Source organism: Ochotona princeps, chromosome 22, assembly GCF_030435755.1.
Source record: "Ochotona princeps isolate mOchPri1 chromosome 22, mOchPri1.hap1, whole genome shotgun sequence".
NCBI lineage: Eukaryota > Metazoa > Chordata > Mammalia > Lagomorpha > Ochotonidae > Ochotona > Ochotona princeps.
Genome location: NC_080853.1, coordinates 10,913,484 through 10,934,036, shown reverse-complemented (window position 1 = coordinate 10,934,036; position 20,553 = coordinate 10,913,484). Strand labels below are relative to the sequence as shown.

Below are 20,553 nucleotides of genomic sequence, written 5' to 3'. Positions count from 1 at the left end.
GCTCAGTGAAAGCGTTGAGGAAGCCCAGGAGCACACTTCCACAAGTCTCTCTTCACCCTGTGTGGGACTCTGAGCACCTGTCGGAATCCTGTTTGAAATCCAGAGCATGTGGTTTTACTTGGCACAGTTGATCGTGCTCTGACCACCAGGGGAAAGAGGACAGCAGAGCAGAGAGAGGGGTTTCCCTTGCAAGATCCATGGTACAAAAAGATGTCCACACATCCTCAGGTGCACACACACCTGCACACACACAGCGCTTAAAAGACTGAAGAGAGTTGAACCCACCAACGTTCTGACTGAATGAAGAGAGAGCATGCAGCAGATACCAAAGGACCTAGGCCACCATGTGCACAAGGCATGGCTGACACCAATTCACAGTTCACTAACTCCTCAGCCTTCTCTTCCCAGGCACACATCTTTTGGCTTCTCCACCTCTTTGACAAGAAGGGATGCTCATGTAACTGACCAATGAAACAAGCCTGCGTCCTCACCCAGCCAATGAAAACTTTCCATGGGCACTGCTCCATGTGCTTTCCAGGTTCCTCCTGGCTTAACTCAGGATAGCATGACGACCATGTGCAAAGGTGGCAGAGCCAAGGAGGGAAGGAACCCAGGTCGCTAAACTGTCACTCAGAGAAGAGCTGTCAGCCAAGGAGAGCACGCATTTGGAACTTCACATAAGCAAGTAAGAAGCTGATCTGATGTATGTATCTGTATGGCTGGATGGGTAAGTGGGTGTGTCGCCTGCTGACATAAACCAGTGCAGAGAAGAGGGGTCACAGTGGTCCAGGGGTCCTCCCCCAGGGATCCTCCAGCAAGCTGCAGCATGAGATAAACTCTTTGCCCCAGAAGGACAGAGGGACAGGAGGTGGGAGGCGTGGCTCACCCTGGACACGACTCAGGCAGGCATCCTCTGAATGAGCCGGAAAAGGCCCATGGGCTACCTGGGGTGTGTGTAGCTCTAACCTCAACAGCCACAAACAACATCAAGGGCCTAGGGGAATAGGTTACAACACAGCTAGATAATGGAATACCATTCAGGTGTGAAAGGGGCCCGGTACGATAGTGTAGTGGTTAAAGTCCTTGCCTTGCACGTGCTGGGATCCCATATGGACGTCGGTTCTAATCCCGGCAGCCCCACTTCCCATCCAGCTCCCTGCTTGTGGCCTAGGAAAGCAGTTGAGGACAGCCCAAAACCTTGGGATCCTGCACCCGCGTGGGAGACTCAGAAGAACTCTTAGCTCCTGGCTTTGGATTAGTTCAGCCCCAGCCGTTGCAGCCACTTGGGGAGTGAACCATTGGATGGAAGATCTTTCCTCTCTGCCTCTCTTCTGTATATCTGCCTTTCCAATAAAAATAAATAAATCTTTTTTAAAAAAAAAAAAAGAAAGTAAATGGGGAAAGTTCTGGATTCAGAAAAAACAATGCAGGCATAGCAAAGAGAAAACAGTAGGATTCAAAAGAGCATCGGCAGGCCTGCACGTTGGCTCAATGGCTAAATTCTAGCCTTGCATCGCTAGGATCCCATATGGGCACCAGTTCGTATCCCGGCTGCTCCACTGCCCATCCAGCTCCCTGCTTGTGGCCTGGGAAAGCAGTAGAGGACGCCCAAAGCCTTGGGACCCTTTCCCAGAACAAGCTGGGAGACTGCCCCCTCCGCCTGATGAGTCAGAGACCTGGGGCCCATAGCCAAAGCAAGCCCGCCCAGCGGGGTCAGGGCGCTGGCACCAGGCTCCCGTGACCTTGTGGTAATAACACCTGCTTCCCAGATAGGGTTGCATAAAGCCAGGGCTCAAGCAATGGCATTTCAGCAGTAATGCAACAGGTCAGCGATATGTGGGGACAGGGTCGTGGCATGCCCGGAGCTGGCCTTGCAGAAGGATCTCCATTGTACCCCTCCTCCTAGGGATGGTTCCAGACAGGGCCTCTGCTGGGAGGATGGGGACAGCATGCACAGACAGCTTACTCTGTCCTGGGAGGCTCTGGTCCTTCATTTAGCAGAAAGAACAGCTGCAAGGAAGAAAACCACCACTGCAGGGTGGGCGCTCTGGTGCACTGAGAACGACCACAGCCCACAGAAAAACACTGCTTTGAGTCCCAGCTTCTGTGTCTCTGATCTAGCTCCCCGCTAACATGTCTGGGAAAGCAGCAGAGAATGGCTTAAGTACTGGGGTCCACGTCACCCACGGATAAGAGACCCAGACAGACTTCCTGGGTACCTGGTTTTGATCTGGCCCAGCCCTGACTGTTGCAGGCATTTGGGGAGTGGATCAGCAATTGGAGGATTTCTCTGTCTCTTTCTCCCCCACCCCCGTAACTCTTTCGAACAAACAACTCTTTTAAAAAAGAGAGAAGAAGGAAAATGCCACATGCTCCTGCTGAGTGGTGTGGCCAGTGCTGTGGTCGATGCTTCACGGGGGACCTGGTTCTGGCCCAGCCACAGCCTCCACAATGAGCTTGATCTCCACCACCTTCCACTGAGGCTTAGGAAGCCGCCTTGCCCAAGGAACATGACTATCCGCTCCAAGGCCAGATTCCTGCCATTAACGATGCTCATGGCCCTGCTTCTCCACTCAGAAAACCAAGACTCAAGAAGGGGGCAGCTGATTAAAATGAATGCAATTCTACCACTTGCAACAATATGGTCCCAACTACAGAACATTATGCTCAGTGAAATAAGCCAATCCCAAAAGGACAAATACTATATTTACATTTTTTTGATTTAAAGCAAACTTCATGCAAAATACAAGATCAATAGATATGTAAATACACATGTTTATACATATATTCACCTGGCAGGCCAAGAAGTGAAGACATATTGCAGTATGCATCTCTACTCCTGAATAAAAGGACCTCCAATGAAACTGCTACATATGTCTTGGGCCTGGCGCGGTAACCTAGCATCTAAAGTCCTCACCTTGCAAGCACCAGGATCCCATATGGGTGCCGGTTCTAATCCCGGTGGCCCCACTTCCCATCCAGCTCCCTGCTTGTGGCCTGCGGAGGCAGCTGAGGAAGGCCCAAAGCCTTGGAACCCTGCACCCACGTGGGAGACCTGGAAGAGGCTGCTTCAGGTTCCTGGCTTTGGATTGCTGCAGCTCCAGCGGCTGCAGGCACTTGGGAAGCGAATCAATGGACAGAAGATCTTCTTCTCTGTCTCTTCTCTTCTCTGTATATCTGCCTTTCCGATAAAAATAAAATAAATCTTTAAAATAAATAAATATGTCTTGACAGTAGGAGCCTGGACTTTCTACCATTATCTATACCTACAATATTACGTTACACTTAAATAGCAGAGTGATGGCTTGTCACTGTTGCTGAAGGACTACACTATTGTAATAACATGAGGGAAACAGTGAGAAGAAAGGGGAAGGGTGGAAGGAGAAACCCCTTGGCCTAAGGAAAAAATTTAAATTTAACTGTAAAATTAAAAAAAATAGGGGGGGTAGCTAAAGAGGTTGTGGCCAGAGAAGACTCCGGACGGGAGGCGTAACGTTCCTGTCTCTGCCAGATGTCAGGAGGGGCAGGTGGTAACTACCACTCAGCAATGCCCAGTCCCCCTCCCAGCCCACCCACGAGGGTCCAGCCTTGCTCAGGGACATCACGCATCTGCAGGAAAGCGCAAATCCACAAGGGGACGCTGCGGAGTTCTGCCCTGCACCTGCAGAGGAGGTGAGGGTCTCAGCTGGCATCTTTGGAACTGGAGGACAAAGGCCACTCCATTAGGTCAGCAGGAGTGAAAGACAGACGGCAGTGGGGCCCAGCTCAAAGCCACACACTGCCTCTCTGGTGCAGGGAGCAGCAAAAGTCAGCCTGAGCAAGGCTCTGTGGGCACAGCCAGCATTGATGGAGCCCTAAATGGCAGGGGCCCGTAAGCAGAAGCCCCAGACAGGCAGGAAGTCCCTCTGTTTTTTGCAAATCCACTTTCAAAGCCTCTCACAGAAGTGCACCTGCTAGCGAGGTCAGGAGCTCCTCATGCCTGCAGACAAAGGGGCGGCAACAGACACCAGCTCAGCGAGGGCGATAGGAACTGGTTGGAGCACGTGGCCCTGTGTGCTTTATCACACCTACTTTGAGAGGTGAGGAAAGGAGTCTGGAACGCGTGCCCAGCTATGCACAGGCAGGCGCATCAGCCACGCAGTGACCTGAGAGGAGAATCTGCGGAGGCACAGACAGCAGTTTCCATCCGTGCCAGCCAATGTGACACTGCAGCTGCGAAAGCACCCTTCCCACTTCTGCATCTCCAGTGACCTTAGGTGCACCTGCTCCCGCCTGCCCCATGTGTGCGCCTCCTCTCTTCCTTTCCACTTCCCTCCACTGCGGCCACCCCAGAGTACACAAGCCCAGAGCATCTCCTTGCTTGATCTGACAGTCGCCATACTCCCTGGCACCTCTGAACAACACTTCCAGCCCCTTCACAGCTCTACTTGAGGCATGGAGATAGCAGACATTAGGTGCCACTGTTCAGCCATCGCCAGCTAGGGGCGCCGTTGTCCTGCCTGGGAGGCAGCAGGTGAAGACCCAAGTAGTTGGAGCCCTGCCACTCACACGGGAGACCCACATAGAATCCCTAAACCCAGGCTGTGACCTGGCTTAGCCCTCAGCACTGCAGGAGTGAACCAGCATATGGAAGCTCTGTCCATCTGTCTGTCTCCCAGGAAAGTCCGTGAGACCTATCATGTCCACTTAGAGAAAATGCCATGGGGGAGGGGAAAGGAAAGGCAGCATAGTGGCTCAACAGGTTAATCCTCTACCTGCAAGTATTGGCATCCCATATGGGCACCAGTTCATGTCCCGGCTCCTCTACTTCCCATCCAGCTCCATGCTCGTGACCTGGGAACGCAACAGAGGATGGCCCAAAGCCTTGGGACCCTGTAACCATATGGCAGACCCAGAAGAAGCTCCAAGCTTCTGGCTTTGGATCGACTCAGTTCTGGCCATTGTGGCCATCTGGGGAATGAACCAGCAGATAGATCTTTCTGTCTCTCTTCTCTCTAAAATCTGCCTGCCTAACTTGAATGGGAAAGCTGGGAAGGCAAGATCTTCTGCTTTTCTTTCTCCATGGACCCAGAATACCATTCGCACAAAGCCAGCTCTCACCACAGTTTTGCCAAATGTGTGTGAGGGCTTAATTGAGTAAAACGATGGGTGCCTCTCTCCCAAGGGGTTTCCCAACTGAAGATGATGTAGCCCTGAAGTTTATTACCCATTCTCCCTAAGCTCTACACAGGTGATAGGGGCCTGGCCAGGTGTTGGTGTCTGGGACTAGAGCATCCAGAACACACAACCTGGGGACCTCAGCTAGGAGGAGATGCAGAGATTCCCCAGGACAGAAGCACTCGAGCTGAGTGAGTGGGCGAATGAGCAGGTGTTAGCAAGGGCGGGGTTGAGGAAAACCCTGCAGGAGGAGCAAGGTGCAGGGAGGGCAGCTTCTGGAGGGGCACAGCTATGGGCAACATGGGGTTGGTGGTGCTGGTGGGGGCTGGAGGTGAGCCCAAGAGCAGACATTCTGATCTTAGATCTGACATCACCCCGGCTGTGGCAGACAGCTCCGTGTGCGATCTGACAGGGCTGGCACTGTCAGAGCCAGCCCAGGTGTCCAGAGCCTGCTTGGAGGTTGCGGGAAGCTGCTTTCATTCACCATCACCCCAAGAGCAACTGCCACCTGGAAGTGGGGCCAGGGGGCACTCCAGTCCCAGGGGAGTTATGCGGTGTTCCTGGGACTGGAACCAAGCCCCGCCTTGAGGGCCACCTGGGAGCACCGAGGTCCCAGCTAGATCCCATCCCCAGGGGCCTGCAATGATGCCTCCCCAGCTACTCCCATTTGCCCTGGTTTCTCCTCCTCTCTCATCCACCCCACCCCTGCCTCACCTCCTCCCTCCTGGCATCACCTCCCCAATCAGTCACCAGCAGCCAATCCTTGTCTCAGGCTAAGAGCTGAACGCTGGGGTCAGGGAGAAGAGTGGAGAACCAGGCAGGGACCCTTGCCAGGGATAGTGAAAAGGGCAGGGCTGCAGGCAGGAGAGGCACAGAGAAATGGCTGGAGGCAAGTGCGCTGGCTCCCCACAGGGCCTGAGGCTCCACGGGCAGGAAGGGCTGACATCCAGGCCTTGTCCAGGTCGAGCCGGGCCTGGAGAACCAGCCTCACATGCCACATCCCAAGGCCCAGCCTGGCTCCAAGACCTGCGGCAGAGGGGCTATTTTTAGCAAGCTGGGTGTTTACTTGAAGGATTTGAAGGCTGGCTTTATTTTTAACTCCCTGCCCGACCGCAGGGATTGCTGATACGGACTTAGGAAGTTAAGTGGAAGTTGGATGAGGCTCTGGAAACCCAGGGGAGCTCAACGTATTTGGAAAAGGGGGAGCTTACAAGAGGCACACCGGCGTCACTAAGTCCCACTGGCCTCTAGGTAAGAAGATGAATGATGACAAGAGTGACCATGACTGGGACCGGGCAAGTGCTTCTCTCCCCACCCCCGGCTCAGACCACGCAACTTCTCAGTCCCAGCTGCCTCGTGTACACCACAAGAATCCTGTTCTGACAGCTCAGGAAATTCTTCCAGCCCCAGGCTTCAGGCCCTGGTGTGAGGCAATGTCATCCATGTGCAGATCTACAGAGGCGGGTCTCCAGGGAGGGCAGGTGTCTGTGGCACGGGCCCTTTGATGTTTCAGGTCCAGGCCCCGTAGTTTCACCTCACTCAACAGGAGCAGCAATCTCTGGAGGCAGAGCAGGGACACTGAGCAAGGATGAACTTGGCCCAGGAGTAAGGACCAGGAGTTGGGGTGGGAGAGGGGTATCGAAGATGGTACTGGGACACCACCTATCTGCAAACAATTGGCAAAACCAGATGCAAGGTCACAGGTGACTGAGTGTCGACCCCCAGGGCTGGAGGGCCATGTTCTTCCAGTTAGCTGGTGGGGGCCGGTAAGTTGGAGAGTGGTTGAGTTCTTACAAGCATTCAAGTCAATAATCTTACGGATGCAGCAAATCCACTGCTAGGAGTTGAAAATCTAACTGTAGATCTGCCTCTCCCTGACAATAATCTTCCTTTTCTTTTTTAGAGATGTATTTATTTGTTTGAAAAAGTTACAGAGAGAAAAGGAAAGACAGAGAGATCGTCCATCCCATGAACTCATTCCCAGTATGTCCACAAGAGCCAGGGCTGAGCCAGGCTGAAGACAGGAGCCGGGAGCTCACTTGGTCTCTCACATGAGTGACAGGGGCACAAGCATTCAGGCCATCCACTTCTGCCTTTCTCAGCCCAATAACAAAACCACAAGTGGCTCAGCATCACTAGTGACCAGGGGAAAAACACACATCAAAATCAGCAAAATAACTCCTCATCTGGATACATCAGGTAGGAATTATGCTGGATAACACGGAGCAAGAATTACTCCTAAAGAACTATGTTAGTGACTGTTTATTTTCACCTATTAGAAGGCAGAGTGACAGGGAGAAAGGAGAGAGAGAGAGAGAGAGAGAGAGAGAGAGAGAATTCATCACTACTTCATTCCCGAAGTGCTCACAATTGCCAGGGTTGGGCCAGGCCAAAGCCAGAGGCACACAACTCCAGGCAGGTCTCCTGGGCAGGTGGAGGGGCCCAAGCATCTGATAAGCTTCCCCTCAGGGTGCATGAGCAGGCAGCTGGATCCGAAGAGGAGCAGCTGGGATTTGAACAGTGTTCTGATATGAGATGCAAGTGTCTCAAGTGATGTCTTAACCCACTGCACTGTTAACACCTCCCCAGGAATGCCTTGATGCTTTAGGAGTTCACTGTAAACTGTTAATACAAGTAGTCTTATGACAGCCAGCATTTACTTGAGATTATCTCAAATATACACATATATGCATGTATCTGATATATAGTGAAGCAGTGATGACAAAATTGTGAACAATTATTGACTTCAGTTAATGAATACACATGGGTACCATATGCCAGTTTACCCACTTTCATAAATGTCCAATTTTTCCTATAATAATAACATGGCAACAGGGGAGATTTTGTATCAAAATGTAAATCCCCAGTTTCCCTTGAAACTCAAGGACTATGCCAATGGCAAGTCCACAGCCATTAGGCTGTGGCCTTGGGCTCCACCCCCAGGAAGCTGTGGTCCATCCCAAGGGAGCCTGGGAAGGTCCCCAACGAACTGGATACATGCCTACAACCTGCCTGAGTACTGCAGTATTTTAACTTGTAACATCAGGCATCGGACACTCAATGCCCATTCTACCCTGGCCGAGGCTGCCTGCCCAGTCCCACTCTATTCTCTCCCCCACCCCACTCTCACACTCAATGACTCATCACTCCCAAAATACACCACACACATTCCTACCTCCAGGCTCTCACCCATCCTAATGCCTCTACCTGGAGCGACCTCTCCCTTTCCCCTACCTGGCAGCCACCTGCAGGCAGCTATCCCCCCAACACACCCGGAAGAGTGGGTTGTTCTTGGCTTTAGACCTATCGCATTCAGCCTGTTCTTTCCTCCACTTCATCGTTGGCTGTGTCCCATCTCCCCCGGTGGGCTGCTAGTGCCTAGAGAATGCTGCCCACGCCAATCTACCACTGTATACCCAGCATCCCCACCTAAAGTGAGAGCTGGTCAAAGCTTGTGGAAGAAAACCAACCAGACCATGGTCAGACCATGGTCAAGAATCTTCTAGAATCAGACCTCCTGGCTCCTCCTCTAGAATCAGAGGAGCCTTTACTCAGCTGCATGCCCTCATGTGACTTGCTTCCCTGTCTGAGCCTCGGTCTCCTAACCTGTTTAAACGGGGAATAACAGCACCTTCTTCATGGGGCTGTTCTGAGAATTAAATATGCTAGCTTAAACAAGGGACTTAGAAAGACAACTGTGTGGACCACGACAGAAGACATAGCCTTCATTTGTGGAGATTTCTGTCTCTACGGAGAATCTTGTTCCATACGGCATCATACATGGGTCATCATAATGGCTTATTCCCCCACGCATGCCTGCAAAGTACCCCCCATTCACATGGGCTACTTCTCTCATTCCTGATGAAACACGAAGCGCAAGGACTTAATACCACCTGATTGCGGAGCAGAGTGAGCCCTGGAGAGGCAAGATAACACTGGTCAAGGTCGAAGGACAAAGGTCACCCAGCTTGTAAGAGAATGAATTTAGACTCCAACCTAGGTCTATCCGGTGCCACAGCCCCCACACTACTGGGGCACCTGACAACTCTCAAAGCCAACTCCACCCCTGTGCTCAACGCAGGAGCTCCACGGGCCAACTTGGGGAGAGGATGAGGGTGAGAGTGGAGAAGGACCAGAGGCCGGGTGGGTGGTGCCACCCTGAGCTGTTGCAACCCCACACCCCAGGGTGGCTCAGGACTCTTCTAGGCACCACTGTGCCCGGCCCCGGAACACAGCAAGAGTGGGAGACAACAACGACAACTACACGTGAGTTTTTGTTTGTTTTTGTTTTTGTTTTTAGTGAGGGGGTAGGGAGTGGCTTCCTGTATGCCAGCCCTACTCCAGGTGTTTAACTGTTTCATATTTAAGCTCTGCCTTAGATCATGTGAAAGTACTTCTGGAAGACTGTACTACTCTCCTTCTGAAAAGGAGATCTGGAGAGAAGATCAGACAGCAAGCCAGAGGCAAAGGCAGAGTGACCTCCGGGGCTCCAGCAGAAGGGAGCTACTCAGCGGGGCATTGGCATGGCAACCAGACAAGCATGGACAACCCTCAACAAGCTGGCACACTCATGACTGTCAAAGGTGTCAGCAGTGCCAAGGTACCAAATCGCAAAGCAAGGATGAAGCTCCCTGCTGACCACTGAATGGCATGGAGTATATCTTTCTCTCTGTATCTCAGTTTCTCTATCTGGTAGAGGGAGGGGTGGCACTACCTCCAAGGGTCCTGGACAAGTCAAGCAATACTATCCAATACACATATAATCTTGATCTTAAAATGTTCTAGTAACACATTAAGGAAAAAGAAACAGGTAAAGGTGGGGGCCCACACAATAGGTCAACTGGCTAATCCTGCACCTGCCTGTGCTGGGATCCCATATGGACACCAGTTCGTGTCCCAAGCTGCTCCACTTCCCATCCAGCCCTCTGCTTGTGCCCTGGGAAAGCAGTAAAGGATAGCCGAAAGTCTTGGGACCCTGCACCCGCATGGGAGACTTGGAAGAAGCTCCTGGCTTCAGATCAGCTCAGCTCTGGCCATTGTGGCCATCTGGGGGCGTGAACTCGCAGATGGACAGTCTCTCCTCTCTGTAAATCTACTTTTCAAATACAAATAAATTTTTAAAAAGAAACAGGTGAAGCAAATTCCCATGTGTATTTTAATTAACTCAATAGATCTAAAATGTAATCACATTCAACAAATATGCAATGTTTTAAGATCAACAGGTTCCTTTACATTCTCCTGATAACAAGTCTGTGCAACCCAGTGTGTGTTTCCACAGCACATTTGCCACACAGGTTTAGCCTCTTGCCCAATCCACAGTCCAGCTATAGGGCAGGCGCCGTCTTAGCCCTTGCCCTTCTCCTGCAAGACTCTGCCGAGCAGAGACTCTGAGCTGACAAGTTCCACGTCCACCCAAGGCAAGGAGCTGGAGGCTGGGAGTGGGTAGAGCCCAGACCTGCCTGGGCGCCAGAAGACTGCTGGCTGCAGGGACACTTGCTGTCCCGCTCTTCTACGCATCCCAGAGATTCCCTTAATTGGAAACTCCACCTCAGCTGGAAACCAAGCCGGGCAGCCGCCCCTCCCACCCACATGGTGCCAGCCCCCTGGGATAGACAGGGTTCCTTCCTCACAGGAGAGACCCAATCTCCACTCCGTGCACAGCAGCACGGCAGGTGAGTCACCAGCACCGACCTCTCAATGCAGGCATGAGCCTCAGATGTGGGTCTGGTCACCTTCTGGTGGGCAGGGGGGGGGGGGTACAGGGAGGGGGAGGAGTTCAGCACTTGCCCATTTGAGGAAATGGCACTGGCATGGAGGACAGGGAGAGGCGAGACTGCACCCCAACAGATGAGGCGAGGAATCCCACCCCACGCTTCCCTCCCTGACCTTGAAACCCAGCTGCTGGATGATGACAATGACCATGTTCACTGCCAGCCTGTGCCAAGCCTTTCACAGGCCTCAACCCATGGCCTTCCCCTGCGAGGGAGAGGGGCCAAGGTTCAGGGAGGTGGAGTGAGTTGAGCAAGTCACACAGCTCATCAGCAGGGAGCTAGGGTTCCAATTCAGTTCTCTGTGTGAAGTACTTGAGCTCTCCCTCCTCCCCACCTCCATGTTCCAGGACAGCTCCGCCTAGCCCTGGCTTATACCTGTCATAACCATACATATGTGGCATGGCTATTTAAAATGCTCCCTGCAGGAGAAGGGATAAATCTTCAGTATAACAAAATTCAAAATAACACCTGCAGGTATCCCAAACGGGGAAGCTTGATCCCAGACCCTATGCCTCTTGGTGGGCTGAATTTAACATCTGCATTCCAAAGAACAAAATGCCTTTACACTATATCTAAGGACTGAGCAGACACTACCCTGAACAAGTGATTACCAGCTGGTGGCACCAGCAGTGAGTCCCCTGTTTTGCAGATGCCCCCACCTAAAAGTAGCCAGGTTTCGACAGAATGATGTGATCACCTGGTCATACGCCCAGGTCTGCTCTCTCCTGTCCCCTTTGTGCTTTTATAACAAAATACTTGTGGCTGGGTACTGTGTGACCAACACAGAAAAGCGTTAACTCGCAGTTCCATAGTCTGGGAAGACCAAGGTACCAGCAGGTTTGGAGTTTGGTGGGGTCATTCTTGTCTCCCAAGATGGTGCCTTGCAAGCTGTGGCCTCCAGAGGAGAACGGGGGGGTCAAGGTGCACAGGGGGGTTGAACTCACACTTCTGTAACAGCAGGAACTCCACCCAGAGCCCTCATGGCCCATTCACCCCTTCATCCCATCACACGGCAGGTGCATTCAGCACGAGCTCCTAAGGTGCCAGTCAAACTATAGCATCCCCAAGCCAAGAAGCCATTAACCTTCTGCCCTTAGTGATGCTAACTATCACACAATCATGACGATGTGATTGGTTAGAGAGAGCAGAACATGCTAGTTAAGCCTTTTGCATCAGAAAACGAGAGCCCAAGGCACCAGCCCTCCAACTTACTTGCCGGTAGTATTGGGCCTATTTCATTCTCCCTCTGCTCTCAGTATCCACATGTGTCAAATACATTCAGTCAAGGATGGCCAGGACTTGTCACTTATCTGTGGCCCTCCTGTGTGTTGTCCAGCACCATAGTGAACACTGTGATTGTATCCCCAAGCCCGAGCAATTTCTCCCTCCTGCCCCCAACTGCCCCAACCCACAGGATTACAGATGGGACCTCTCAAGCCAGCAAAGACACACAACGAAGAAATGGTGGCACCATAGATGAGAAAACTGAGACTCACAGGCCAAGGGATCCGGCCCCATCACTGAGCTCCAAGACGGCAGGGCTGGATTTGGTTCTGGGTCTGCTACATTCTGAAGACCATGCGCCACAGCCCAGGCCTTTCATAGCACCAGCGGTTGCGTTTCACCTCTGCCCTGCCACACCCATGGTTGTCCTTGCTGCTCACTCCCAATTTGTGAAACGGGAATATAGTACTTACCTCGACCAGACTTCAGAAAGATGAAATGAACAAGTACATGTAAGGTCTCAGAGCTGCAGCTGGCACTTAGGCAGCCCTCTAGTGAATGATGGGTTGTCCACAAACAGTGCAAGCAATGTGGGATTGCAACCACCATGTTCTGAGGTTAGACCCATAAGGCCAACGGAGGGTCTGCCTGGGGCTTGGACTTTCTTAGCCCTCTAAGGGACTTCAGCTTGACCTGAGCTTGGAGAGGGGTGGGAGTTACATGGACAGCAGGTGGAAGAGGAGCCATATGGCAGGTGAGTCAGCACAAAAGGCATTTGGCAAGAGCATCTAGAGGAGGGTGACCCAGGCCAGGGTACCTATCACAGAGGAAAAAGACCCAGGCCCAGGGCAAGAGTGCTACAAGGTAAGGCTGCACAGACTGTAAAAGGCCACCCACTCACTAACGGGTAAATCTGAACAAGTCACCTGGTCTCGTTCAGCTCAATAAAATGGAAAATGGACATACAAATAGTATATCTTACAAGGGTTTTCCGAGAGAAACATATGTCGATATTTATAAACCACTTAAAGCTGTCGTACACATACCAGATACTACAAAGGAGACAATGTTATCTTAAGTACAAAGAGAAGATACGGAGGTGTTTGAGAGGAGAGTTAGCACTTAGTGGATGGGAGGATGGGTGGATGAGGATGGAGGGTGAAGCTGGCTGAGTAAATGGAAATGTGATGGTTGTTGCAAGTGTGGATGGGCCGTGGCGGTTGATAGAAGAGTGATGGGTGGGTAGCTGGAGGATTAGACGCGTGGGAATGATGCTGTTCCATGGATGAAAGTGTAGTTGAGGTGAGGGACAATGGCTGGATGTGTGGGCATGTAATTGGATGTTAGGACTGGTGGCTAGGCAGTTGAGTGAATGCCAGTGGTTGGTAGATAGAACAGATAGTTGAATGGGTGTCTGTGCAGTTAGATGGATGGGTGATGGATGAGTGGGCACCTAAAGGAAAGTTTGAAATGGCTGAGTGGATGGGTGGCTACTCATCTGGGTACATTAAAAAATACCAGTAGATGCTGGAAAGATTTCATTGTGCTTGGAATGGCAAGCTTGACAACAATTCAGAACTACTGAACTATCAAAACCACTTGAGCAGTGCCCTCGGAGCATGCCCCACAGCGGGGACCGTGGAATGGTTGGTAGGCTGGGCAGTGCTTCTCCCTTTATCTCCCCCGCTTACCCCAGACACAGGAAGAAAAAAAAAAGAAAAAAATTAGGTGGAGCCCAGCATGGTAGCCTAGTGACTGAATTCTTGCCTTGCAAGTGCCAGGATTGCATATGGGTGCTGGTTTGTGGACCGACTGCTCCACTTCCCCTTCAGCTCCCTGTTTGTGGCCTGGGAAACCAATAGAGGATGACCCAAAGCCTTGGGATTTTGCACCCATGTGGGAGACCTGAAGGAAGCTCTTGGCTCCCAGTTGCAGATTGGCTCAGCCCCAGCAGTTGTGGCCACTTGGGGAATGAGCCAGCAAAGGACCTTTCTCTGTGTCACTCCTTCTCTCTTTATATCTGCCTTTCCAATAAAAATAAATAAATCTTTAAAACAAATTAGATGGTTGGTGGGATTAGATGGATGGGCAAATGGGTTATTACGGAAGGCAGAGGAACAGATGAGGAGCAGATATGGATTATGGGTGGAAAATGGTTTTCAGGTGAATATTAGAAAGGCTGATGGAAGGGGCCGAACCATGGCATAGTAGGCTAAGCCTCTGCCTACAGCACCAGCAAATGGATGCCAGTTCAAGTCCTGGTTGCTGTATGTCCAATCCTGCTTCTGCTTATGGTCTGGGAAACCTTGGGACCCTGCACCCATGTGGGAGACCTGGAAGAAGCTCCTGGCTCCTGGCTTCGGATCAGCTCAGCTCTGGCCATTGTGGCCATTTGGAGAGGGAATCAGCGATAGAAGACCTCTCTCTCTCTCTCTCTCTCTCTCTCTCTCTCTCTCTCTTCTTTCAATAAATATGTTATATATGTGTGTATATATATGTATATATACATACATATAAGAATAGATGGGCAAACAGGTGGATGAGAAAGTCGATGGATGGATGGATAGATGGATGGATGAGTGGGTAAGTGCATGGGCGGCTGGGAAAGCGGATGGATGAGTGAATGGATGTTTAAGCCAACGGGTGGATGAACAATGGGGTAATAAATGACATCCGTTTCAGAATGTCAGAAGGGAAACCTTGGTGGTAAAAGGCAGCAGAAACAGGCCTAGGCCCAGGGCCGCTTCAGGTGCCCTGGTCCAGGTGCCCTTCCGGACGAGGCCATCCCCTGCTCTGGGCCAGCGGTCCTACCTGGAGGCTGCGATCTCGGCCTTCTGGCGCGCGATGGCAGCCGCGCGCTGGGCGCCCTCCACGCTGTGCTCCACCTTCTGCCGGACCTTGTTGCTCTTGAGCTGCAGCATGCGGCGCTTGGTGCCCTTGACCAGCACGTTGTGGCGGTACTTGCCTTCCTCGCGGTGGCCGTCTGGCAGTGTGGTGCAGCCGTAGCCATGGCGCAGATTGTCCAGCCACTCGCCCTCGTAGCGGAGCCCGCTGGATCGCTCGCTCACACCGAAGCCTGAACGCTTGTCGTTCTTCCACTCGCCCATGTAGGTCTCCGTTGTGGTGGCGTCGATGTCGGCCTCGAAAGGTGCAGTTTCATCCGTGCCTTCGGCGCCCTCGCCCAGGCTGGCGGTGGAGGCAGCGTCGCTGGCGCCCGAGCTGAGGTCGCTCTTGAGGAAGCTGACCCGGCTACGCTGGCTGCCCAGGGACGTGCGGGACTCGGCCCGCCGCAGCTTGCCCAACAGTGCGCCGCGCGGGAAGAGGCCGCCGCTCTTGGACGCCCGTGCCGCTGCTTCGGCGTTGGCCAGCAGGCTGAGCGCGAAGCCGCCTCGCGGGATGGTGGGCGAGGGGAGCACCGGGCCGTCGGCGGTGGGCGACGTGGGCGAGTCGGGGGCCACAGTGCCGTTGCTGTGCTCGCTGCGCAGGGACGAGAGCGACGTGCGCAGGGGCGAGCGCACCACCACGGCCATGCCGTAAGGCACACTCTGGCGCACGCCGTATCCGTGGCGCATGCCGTTGGTGAACTGGCCTTGGTATGTCCCTGCGGGCAAGGAGAAGGGCGTCAGGGGGCGACACCAGTGCCTCCACACGTGCACTAGGAGAGGGGTGCGCAGGGGTGGGGTTGGAAGAAGGGGCTGGGTACGCAGTCATGCACAGTAAGTCACAAGAGTGTGCAAGGCCATGAGGGGCGAGCCAGGTGGAACTGTCCATCAGTGGGCGCAGGTGTGCAAGAAAAGGTGAGGTGTCTGAGTCTGTCAATGTGTGAAGCTATGTGCAGGAGTGGCCCCGGGGATGGGGAAAGCTGAACAAGAGTACAAGAACACTAGTAGACAAGCCAAGAGGCATTTGCATGATGAGGTGATTGGTCCTGTTGGTGGGAGCATGCCGTGATCACAAGTGTGTAAGCTCAGGTGCGGTTGATTGAGCCACAGTGTTATCATGTGCAGTGACATGAGCAGGTGAGCTCTCTGCGTGTGCACAGATTTGGCGTCCTGTAAGAAAATGCACAAAAAGAACCAGTGTGTGCAGCAGCAGCAGGAGTGCATGTGAGGAGTGTGCAAAGTAGGATATGCACAGAGGCCAGCCAAGGCTGTGTGAGCAAGAAATGGTGCCATGCAGCTAAGAGTGTGAGAGACTCGAGGTCTTGAGTGAGGGTGCAAGGCTATTACCAGGTCAAGAAGTGCAAAGCTGTGTGAACAATCAGGTCCTGCCAGGACACAAGGCTGAATGTGCTCCCCAGTTATCCTGTGTTCAGGTGATGGGAATGCTGAAGGTCGTGAATGGAGACGAGCAGGTTTGCACTGTCATGTGAATGCTGGGGAGGATATCTGGGCAGCACTAAGTGTCCAAGAGACCCGTGGGTATGCATGGCCATCTGAGTGTCACCATAATCTGGGGCTAAGCAAGTGAGCAAAGCAGTGTGAGACCGTATGTATACAGGAGCATGGGGTGTCTTGGTTGCCAAAGACTGGCTGCTGAAGTCCTGTGTGTGCACAGCACGCGAGCTTCCAGGACAGCGGTTCCATTAGTGCCTGAGGCAGATATGTGTGAGCGCAGAGCCTGGTGGGGAGCACAGACTCCAACCTCCACCTCAGCTCCTACCAGCTGTGTGACCTTGGGCAGCTTCCTTCAGCTCTCTGGGCCTCAGCTTCCTCGTCCATCAAACATGTGACAATTGCCTCTTAACCTCCTAGTGCTGAGGTTTCAACACATTGATAGCACTGAAAAACGGCAAAGATGTGTGTGGATGCTACATGATCAAGAGCTGTGAGAACAAGCTGCTATAGAGTCACCCCCAGACCTCATCCTTCACCGCCATCCTCACGCATACGTCCTCCGGGGGCTCTACCCACACCTGCTCCCCAGGGACTGCATCATTTGTGTCTCTGGGTGGCAGTGTCATCCATGCTGTTGACTCCTCACCTGCAGCCCCAGCAGCTTTCCTTCCCTCTGCCCCAGATGGCAACTAACAGCCCCACCAGCTCCAGCTCCCTGTCCTGGGCTCTCGGTCCCATGGCAGTGCCCTAGAAAGCCAATCTTTGCCTCTATGTCTGAACCTCAGGAAGCAGATGATTCCTGACATGCTACATTCACAGAACTGGAGACCCACGTGTAAACCCCTTTCTCTGCCTCCCATGGATGGGTTCCCCAGCTCACAGAAGTCACATGGCCTCCTTCCCTACTGGGACCCTGGTGGGGAGTCATGCTGGGGAGCCCATAGCAGCTGGCCAGGCAGGGATGCCTACACTCAGCTCAGGAGCAGAACTCTCACTCAGCTTTGCATTTCTGCAGCGGCTGTTCCCTGTGCCTGGACCTCTTGTCCTCTAGGTGCACTCCAAGCCTTGACCTCAATAGACCTGCCCTTAGCCTAGGATGCAGAATGGCACTTGACCTACACTCCTGCCTCCAACCTCTTTCTATGTTTGCCCCACGGCACTCATCCCTTCCTGCACCCTAACACCTCATGTGTTACACGTATGGCTCTTCTTCCCCCAGCCCCGAGAGAACAGGTCACTTAGGTCACTTATATTTTGTACTCAGACACATCCCTAGCACCTGGCACCCAGGGGTGCTCCACCAGTGCTCAATGACTGGTTGAGCCTAATCAGGAACTCTGCCTCCTGGGCACCTCCCCACGTCCCCTCCTGTGATTGCCATCCATCCAACGTGGTGGATGGGAAGCAGCGGAGATTACCCCATCTCTGAGATGCTGGATCCCAGGAATTGGGGCACTGGGACTCCCAAGGCAACATACGCCATGTCCAGATGCCTCTACATGGCCTGGCCCCCACCCAGCACAGGCTTCTCTGGTGCAGGTTCCCTTCTTGCTCCTGCCCTTCTGCATTACAAGCCACCCTAAAGAGCACATGCAGTGTCCTGGGAGGCAGGTCCCATGGTTACCCTCATGTCCAGGAGGGGAATGTGTAATCTGTGAGATTCACCAGCTTGACCAAGCAAGCAGGAGCCAGCCCCAAGCCCAACTCAGGCCAAAGCCCCTGACCTGAGCCCATGTTCCTGACCCTGGCAAACATTAGCAGTGCCAGAGAAGCTGTAAAAATAAGAGCAAAGCTGATCCCTGGTTTGATCTAGTGAGAAGAGTCCCAGCCCCTCCATACCATGGCCAGGATAGCCAGGGTTGAGGGAGCTAGTTGAGCTCACCTCCCTTCAGTGACAAGCAACCAGTGAGCATTGATACCCAGCTGCACACGGGCCAGAGGGAAATGAAGGGAGACAGAGAGAGGAGACGAAAATGCAGACATGGCCTTCACTTCACAGGTGGACCAATGCTTGGAGAGGATACAGGACTTGCCCCGAAGTAACACAGAGCTGAGGTTTGACCTGAGGTCTGCCTCCAGCTAGGAAGTGGGAAAATGGGATTATGAGGCTGGCACAGCAGGTAGAAGAGACTTGGCACGAGAGCTGAAAATTGGGGAGATGGACAGATGGACTGTGAATGGCTTCTGTTTTCCAGTTCGTTCACACATGACCACATTGGATTTGGCAGGTGGCAGGATGCAGCATGGAGCTGACCTGCTTTTGATACCTAAGCTGTGGAATCCTAGACCATTCCTTCTTCTAATTCTCATTTTCCTCATCCAAAAAAGCAAAAATAGCCCCCACTGCTGGGGTCTTCTTGAGCTTCCACAAAAAGGAAACAACCCAGTATCCGTCAACAGTGTATGGGTAAATTACCACAGCATGACCACACACACCATGGGATAGCCACACACACCACAGGACAGGCACACAGGCCTCTACAGTCAGTAGTAACAGGAAGCAGATGACCATGCATATGACCACACAAGGCATCTCAAGAACCTGCCAAGACAATGATGTCAGAAATAAGAAAGAGAGAAACCCTGTGGTTCCAGTTAAATGGAGGCCTAGAAGAACCTGCCCACAGTCACAGAAAGTCAACCTGTGCTTGCCAGGGGTCGGGATGGAGGGAGACCTGTATCCTCATGGCGCTGGTGATATACATAGGTGTATATAATTGTCATTCTCTGGACCAGCGTTCGGCCTTAGCAGCTAAACCACAGGTAGGGATGCCTATATTCTGTAGTGTCCTGCTGAGGTCAGCATCTGCCTCCAGCTCCTGCCTCCAGTTCCCTGCCAATGGAGAAGCAGCAGGCAGTGGCTGAAGGACCTGAGTGCCTGACATCCATATGGGAGACCTGGCTGGAGTTTTGGGCTCCCAGCTTCAACCAGGCCCAGCCATGACTGTTGCAGGCCTTTGGGAAATGAACTAGCAGATGGAAGCTCTTTCTTTTAAGTGAATGAAATACAAAATGAACGTATTTTATATTGTTTGGAAATGATACTCTGATAAAGTTGGTTTTTAAATTTAAATGATGTGAAACAACCAGCGCAGTGCTCTACAAATATTCATGGAGAAATCTCTCCCAAGCGGATGTAGTGCCCTGCCCCTCCTTGGGCTCTCCTAGCCCTTGACCTGGGGATGGGCTGAGCCACTGGCCCCACGTGGATTTTCCTGCTAGCTGCCACTGGGCTCCTGCCTCTCTGCTCTTGTCCCTTTGATCTGGTCCCAGCACAGCACCCGTGGGACTCTGTTCAGATGCACTAAGTCAGATTGCAATGTTGCTACGCTGCTTCTCATGCAGAGGAAAAGCTGGCATTCTCTGTGGCCCGCAAGACCCTCCCTAGCCCCTTCCCCATCACTCACTCCTCTCTCCTCCTGTCTGTTCCCGTTCTCTCCTTTGCTGGTTCACTTCTTGCCACAAAGATCTCTTTGCTGTTGCTCCCCCACAGCTTTGCCCTGGCTGTTCCTACTGCGCACCACACTCTTCCTCCAGGAATGCTTGGGGCTCACTCCCCTCACCACCTCAAGCCCTCACTCAGCAATCCGTGCCGCCTCCCCTGACCACACTACTGAAAAGTGAACTCCTCTTCCCCTTCTTCCTTCTTTGCTTTATTTCTGTCTAACTCACTCTAGGTTTTGCTTTTCCTCTTCTTGCTAACTGTCTCCCTGGCCTGTGCCCTCCACCCTACCCTCAGTACCCAACACAGTGCCAAGCAGGCACACGATGCACACAAGAGCACAAGGGCAGTGTGCCTTCTGTCACAGCTCAGCAGCTCTTTGCTACTTTATCTGTCTGAAAACTGTGCTGCAAAAATCTCTGGAGGTGCATCAGCTGGGACAAGGAACAAATGAGCCAGCCTAGCTCTGTCCCCTCCCCCGGCTGCTCAGAAGCAAGAGGGGTGGCCTGCGAAGGGGGAAGGTGAGCAGCAAGAGAGCCAGGAAAATGATGATGGGGGAAGGGACAAGGCTATGACACTAAATCCAGCCACTTTCCTTCAGCCTCAGTTTGACGTGAGACGG

At 52.8% G+C, this 20,553-nt stretch overlaps 1 protein-coding gene across 1 annotated transcript in view; it reads right to left on the bottom strand.

Moving 5' to 3' along the window:
- Nucleotides 1–20,553, bottom strand: part of JPH2 (junctophilin 2) — a 56,591-nt gene that overhangs the window by 18,492 nt on the left and 17,546 nt on the right. Inside the window, exon 2 of the mRNA XM_004585820.2 lies at nt 14,964–15,753. Within this exon, the coding sequence (XP_004585877.2) occupies nt 14,964–15,753 (790 nt within the window). The remainder of the gene's footprint in view (nt 1–14,963; nt 15,754–20,553) is intronic.